Below are 6669 nucleotides of genomic sequence, written 5' to 3'. Positions count from 1 at the left end.
AAATATTGTGCTCTGGATTTCGGTAAACACCGGTTGAAACGGCTAGCGATGCCCATATATGGGCAACTCGAATCGTCGTTCGATCGGAGCTGGCGGAAAACGAGAGATTCTTGTACCGATGAGTCGAACAAACAAGTGGAAAAACACACAGTCGTCTAACGATTCTCTATCGAGCAAGACTTCTCAGTTCGATCAGCTCAACTCTCGGTCAACTGCGAAGTGCCCGTTGTCCGTGACTCGATCGAACGATTTTTCGACGCTCAGTTTCACGAACTGGGTCCTCAGCATCTCTTGTGCCAAACCGAAGTTTCTCGTTTGTGAATTTGACGACCGGTCCGAGAGCTATTACGAGAGTATTCGCGGCAAGATCTCCGCCTGATACAGGTCAGAGTATTTCGCGTGAAGATATCCGCCTGACGAAATTCAGAGATTTGTTCGCCAACCAGCAAAAGAGTAGCAGCGAGACCAAGCCAACGTCAGTAATCCGGAAGCTCTCGACCGCAACCGATATTCTGTGAAATCGACTAAATATACCGCTTTTTCGGAAATTCAACGTTTACATTCTTTTGTCTGCCGTCTCGCCTTAGTGTCAAATCCCGATCGAGATTACATAATCTCGTGTGCACCGACCTCGCGCTCAGCGCTGGGCGTATCACCATCGTGATCCTATGTTTCTGATACAAATTCATACATAAAATTGTGGTCCTTCGAGCCGGATTCGAGATTCGTGCGTGATTTGACGGCTAGTGTCTAAAATCAGTGAACGGCGAAAACATGAGCGCTGAAGAACTACTCGATCAGCAGCTTCAACTGAAGCACAGCATATCTCGAGTACTCGATAACTTTAAGAAGACTGGTAGAAAAAACCTGACACCTGCAAAGACTCGGTCGCGAATGGCGACGCTCAAGGAAAACTGGAGCCAGATGCGGAAGGGGCACGCTTCCCTGTCCAAGAGGGCGAGCGCGGAGATGAAAGGTCACCACGACTACTTGGATGTCCTTGACGAAATGGAGGAGGCCTGTCAGACTGCGCTGGACTACATGACGGAATGCTTGGAGGAACTAGAGCCGCCCGGGAGTCCGGCAAATTCTACCGAGGTATCTTTCACGCGCACAAATCCGTCAGCGTTCTCGCTCTCACATCTTCCGCCGATAAAGTTACCCCCGTTCGACGGGAAATTCGACGAGTGGGAGCAATTTCGCGATCGGTTCCAGTCGCTTATTACGGAAAATAAAGACCAGTCAAACTTCGCTCGGATGCATTTCTTGACATCATGCCTTAAGGGCCGCGCGCTGGATTGTATCGCGAACCTGTCGATCACCGGCGATAATTTCGAGACCGCTTGGCGAACTCTCACGTCGCATTTTGAGAGTAAACGTCGATTATTGAGTGTACACTTATCAACGATCCTAAACCTCGTTACGCTCGCTCGGGAATTGTCGATCGAACTGCAGTCGTTGCGAGATAAAATTCACGTTGCCGTGTCCGCGCTGCGAAATCTCGAACGTACGCCCGATGAGTTGTGGAACGATATCCTCGTACACATCGTAGTGCAAAAGCTCGATCCCGTGACGAAAAAGGCGTGGACCGTAAAGACGAGCGATAGCGACGATCCGCCGAAATTCAACGATTTAGATCGATTTCTGCTAGCACGATCCCATGCGCTCGAAGAATGCTCGCCGACAAAACTGAACTCGAAAATGTCGGGACAGAAGATAACCGCGTCGACCGCTACAAAGACTACTTTGGCAGCTTGTCCGCTCTGCAAGGCGCGTCATTTTCTAAGCGCTTGTCCGACGTTCACAGCCGGAAATCCTAACCAGAGGCGCGATATTGTAAAAAAGCATAAACGATGTTTTAATTGCCTAAGCCAGAGTCACTCAGTCGGCGAGTGTCAAAGTAAATATTCGTGTCGTACGTGCCAGCAACGGCACCACTCGCTTCTTCACGATGCGTCAGACTCTCGCGCTGACTCGTCTGCCGCGGTTACTGTCGCGAACACAGCGTCCCCGACGACTCCGCCGTCGCCACCAATGGAAGAAAATACCGTTCAATCTCTTTGCGCTTTGGCGCAAAATTCTCGGTTACAAGTGCTCCTTGCCACTGCCTGGGTGACGGTAGGAGCTTCGTCTAGCCGCTCGTTCGTAGTTCGAGCACTGCTCGATCAGGGCTCCGAGATTACGTTCATCTCGGAGCGTCTCGCGCAGAACCTACGCTCGAAGCAAATCACAATGCCTGTTTCGGTGTCCGCCGTCGGTGGAGTTTCCGCCGGCACTTTCAACAAGGCCGTGATGATATCGGTATCGCCGCGCGACTCGACCACTCCGGCGTTTCCCGCTACCGCGTTGATAATGCCTCACCTCACGTCGTACGCGCCGCGGACGATGACCGATTTACGTTCGTTTGCTCACCTCGCGGCTTTACCTTGGGCGGATTCCGATCCCGGTAGTGCGGAAACGATTGACTTGATTCTCGGCGCTGATCTTTACAGTTGCGTCATACTCAATGGGATACGTAAAGGCGGTCAGGGCGATCCGATCGCCCAAAATACAATATGGGTGGGTGATTTCGGGTCTGGTTGAACTGGGCTCTCCGCCGACCGGCGCATCGGCTTGCGTGCTTCCAGTTTCCCCGCCTCGATCTCAGCTCATCATATATCGGTGTCTCCGTCACTCGACGAAGAAATAAGGCGATTCTGGGAAATCGAAGAGGTCCCTCGGACGGTGATTCTCACTCCCGAAGAACTAAGGTGCGAAAACCATTTCAAGCGCACGCACTCGCGAACTCCAGACGGTCGGTACACGGTTAGACTCCCGTTCAAGACGGACCCTCCGATAACTATCGGTGAGACCCGATTTATAGCTGAGAAACAAATCGCGTCGTTGTCGCGTAGACTTCACGCAAATCCCGCTCTGCTCAAGGAATACTCAGAATTCCTTCACGAATACGAGAGCCTCGGACACATGCGACGAGTTCCCGTTGGTGAGCCGATTGAAAATCGCGTCTACATTCCGCACCACCCTGTGTTTCGCGAATCGAGTGCTACAAGTCGGCTTCGAGTAGTATTTAACGCGTCGAGTCGGTCGTCAAATGGGACCAGTATAAATGATCACCTTTTGCCCGGGCCCAAATTGCAGACGGAACTCCCCGCGGTAATCTTGAAGTGGCGTTCGTACCGGTTCGTGTACTCCGCGGATATCGCTAAAATGTTCCGCCAGATTCGCGTTGACGAGCGGGATACTATATATCAAAACATTCTCTGGAAGCCGAGCGTCGGCGACGCCCCTATAGTTTTCGAGCTCCTTACCGTGACATACGGAATGGTATCCTCTCCGTTCGAGGCGAATAGAGTGATTAAACAGGTGGCTTCCGACGAGGGCCATCGGTTTCCGCGCGCAAGAACAATTCTACTGGAACACATTTACGTAGATGACGTCTTGTTCGGTCATCATGAAATCGCTGAGTTGCTTCAGATTCGAACCGAATTAACCGGGCTGCTCACGAGCGGAGGTTTCGAGCTCCGGAAATGGGCCAGTAACTCGACCACGCTCATCGCGGACATCGACCCGAAAGATCACGGGCTCGCGTGCACCAAACTCCTAGCTCCGGACGAGAATCTGAAGATTCTGGGTATCGGGGGGAATCCACACCTTGACGTATTTCAGGTCTCCGTGTCCGTCGACGATCCGATTCCGTCAACCAAGCGAGCGATCTTGTCTGCAATCGCGTGTCGCGTGTCGCGAAATCCGCAAGTCGCGGGTGTCCGCGATTTGTCAGGGGGGTCGCGGAGGGGGTATCGACCCCCCGCGAAGATCGTATAAATAGGATGAAGCGATCGATACTGCAATCAATAATCCCTTGATTATTAGAAGAACGACATTAGAAGAAGCATTAGGAGAACGACATGGCAGCATACACATACGAAGAATACTATGATATGCTGATGACACTCGGCGAATGCAACGGGCAGCATAACGTTGCTGCAAGAAGATACGTCGAATTATACCCAAATAGACCAAGACATCCATCGGCCCGTGTCATACTTGGTGCAGCGCAAAGGTTGTACGAAACAGGGAATGTCCTGCCGAACAAACACGACACAGGAAGAGATCGTCGCGCAAGAAATTTGCGAAATACGGAGACAGTTGTTTGCGCTGTTGAGCAAAATCCCGAAACAAGTATTCGGATCATTGCTCGAGAACACAATTTAGCATATTCAACCGTACAGAGGATCTTAAAAGAAGAAAAGCTGCACGCATTTCATTACACCCGCGTGCAGCATTTACAACCAGAAGATTATCCTCTGAGAAGAAGGTTCTGCGAAGATTTTATAAGAAGAACAGAACAAGATCCCACATTCCCTTCTCGTGTGATATTTAGCGATGAATCGCTATTTACACGAGAAGGAGTATTTAATTCGCACAACATGCACTTATGGAGCGAGGAAAACCCCGGCGGTACACGAGTCAGGAACTTCCAGACTCGTTGGAAAATGAATGTCTGGAGTGGAATATTTGGAACTGAAATCCTAGGTCCAGTTATTCTTCCAGACATTTTAACTGCCGCAACATATCTGGAATTGTTAAGCGACAATTTACCAGAATTTTTAGAAGAAGTGCCGTTGTACGAAAGAAGCAAAATAATATTCCAACAAGACGGTGCTGGGCCACACAACGGAAGAATTGTGACCAATTTTCTAAATCGGCAGTTCCCTGGACGCTGGATGGGTCGATATGGCCCGATACGTTGGCCCTCGAGATCCCCGGATCTCAATCCGCTGGACTTCTTCCTTCGGGGTCATTGCAAAGAGATGATTTATAAAACGCATCCCGAAAGCCTAGAAGATTTGGAAGGAAGATTGCGGGAAGCCATATGGACTATCGAAGACGACGTGATGGAAAACGTGCAAAGAAATTTGTTACGACGGATGAGGGCCTGCATTAGAATGGACGGGGGACATTTTGAGCATCTTGTAAAAGAGAATCACAATCCGTTCTTTTCAGGACGACCAAAAACAATCCGTCCTTTTTAGGACGATCAAAAGTAATGCGCCCTTTTCAGGGCGACCAATATTTTTTACGTCGAATATCTTACGTTTATCAAAATGTAAGAAAAAGTTACAAGAGTTTTAATTCAAATTTTTTCATATCATGATTGCTTTTAAATAATAAAGTGTAATAAAATATTAAATATTTTAAAAACACTTTATTTTAATTAAACTCAAAACGAACATCATACGGCATTATACGTTTTATACTTTTCGAATTGCCACGATCTGAATACTGAGGCCTCAACCGATCACAAGTTGGACAACGCTAGTACAATCATAATAAAAAATCAGTCGACTGCTTCCTGTCACCGCGTAAACATGTGTTGAGGTTAGAAACATGTTGTGTACCGTGCGTTGTGTTGTGTTGCGTGTTTCTTTCTTTCTTGTGAGTGATTTTTAGTCGGCGAGTGATTGAGAGTCATTAGTACATTTCTCGTTTCATTGATCGAGTGAGTGAAACGTAATAGTTTATAAAAAAAACTTTCGATTAATTACTCTGCTGTAAACTCTCAGTGTCTCGAACTGTAATTGAATATTTGCGTAAAATTTGTGTGTGGAAGAATAAAATATTGATTATGATCGATTCGTCTTTTCCAAGGAACTACAACACGAAGTCATTCTCTACAAGGTAAGTGAGTGAGAGAAATGTCGTATTCCTGACTCAATTCTGAGACTTTCTCTTTTCCAAATTGTCCCTGAAGCTTAGTTTTTCAATTATAAAAACAAAGAGTGAGTGAGTGAGAGAGAATTATGAGAGATCGTATGTAGCGATCAGCTGAGCGTCCCGCGTAAGCGCCGCGGTGAGTCGCGCCGCGCGCCGCCCCTGTCTGCCTCTCACGCGCGGCCTGTTATTCGACAATTATTTCTTTTTATAATTCAAAAACTAAGCTTCGGAAAAAATTTTGGTAAAGGAAAAATCGTCTCAGAATTCAACCAGGAATACGACATTTCAAGGACATAAAGTTGTTTTGAATCACCCTGTATATCGCGATGTCGTCTACATATACGAATAACTCAATTCCTTGTAATCCGGTTAAAATTTGATCCATCAACCTTTGAAACGTAGCAAGAGCAATTTTTAAACCAAACGGCATGCGATTATACTCATAATGACCATATAGTGTAGAGAATGCGGTTTTAGGTTTGTCAGTTTCGTCCATCTCTATCTGATGAAATCCAGAAGCAAGGTCGAATACCGAAAAATATTTCGCACTTCCGAGTTGATCGAGTATATCAGCAATGTTTGGTAGAGGGTATGCGTCACCAATAGTTTTTTCATTTAATGTTCGAAAATCAATCACAAGACGCCATTTTCTATTGCCCTTTGAATCTTCCTTTTTTGGAACTATCCATACGGAAGAGTTGTATGGCGAACTTGAGGGTCCATAATTCCCTTGTCTAACATATCGCCAACCTGTCGTTGTATCTCTTCCTTATGTATTTGAGAATATCGATACTGTTTAACATTAATTGGTCGATCGTCAGTAGTAAATATTCGATGTTTCAGTACATTTGTTGCACCTAAAATCTCTCCTGGCAATTGGAATCTTGCAACATTTTTTATTACTAGGCTAGTGACATTAGCTTTTTCTTCTTCATTTAAATGATCGAAATTCAT

At 46.9% G+C, this 6669-nt stretch overlaps 2 protein-coding genes across 2 annotated transcripts; both read left to right on the top strand.

The window, feature by feature from the left end:
* Positions 1 to 774: 774 nt before the first annotated feature.
* LOC105281493 lies at positions 775 to 2583 on the top strand. Its single transcript, XM_011342745.1, has one exon. It carries the CDS (start codon positions 775 to 777, stop codon positions 2581 to 2583), a length of 1809 nt encoding a protein of 602 aa, XP_011341047.1.
* Positions 2584 to 3321: 738 nt separating this feature from the next.
* Positions 3322 to 3822, top strand: LOC105281491. Its single transcript, XM_011342744.1, has one exon. The coding sequence runs from the start codon at positions 3322 to 3324 to the stop codon at positions 3820 to 3822; it is 501 nt and encodes a 166-aa protein (XP_011341046.1).
* Positions 3823 to 6669: the final 2847 nt, after the last annotated feature.

The sequence above is a fragment of the Ooceraea biroi genome, chromosome 3 (assembly GCF_003672135.1).
Source record: "Ooceraea biroi isolate clonal line C1 chromosome 3, Obir_v5.4, whole genome shotgun sequence".
NCBI lineage: Eukaryota > Metazoa > Arthropoda > Insecta > Hymenoptera > Formicidae > Ooceraea > Ooceraea biroi.
This window is presented reverse-complemented; position numbering and strand designations above follow the sequence as displayed.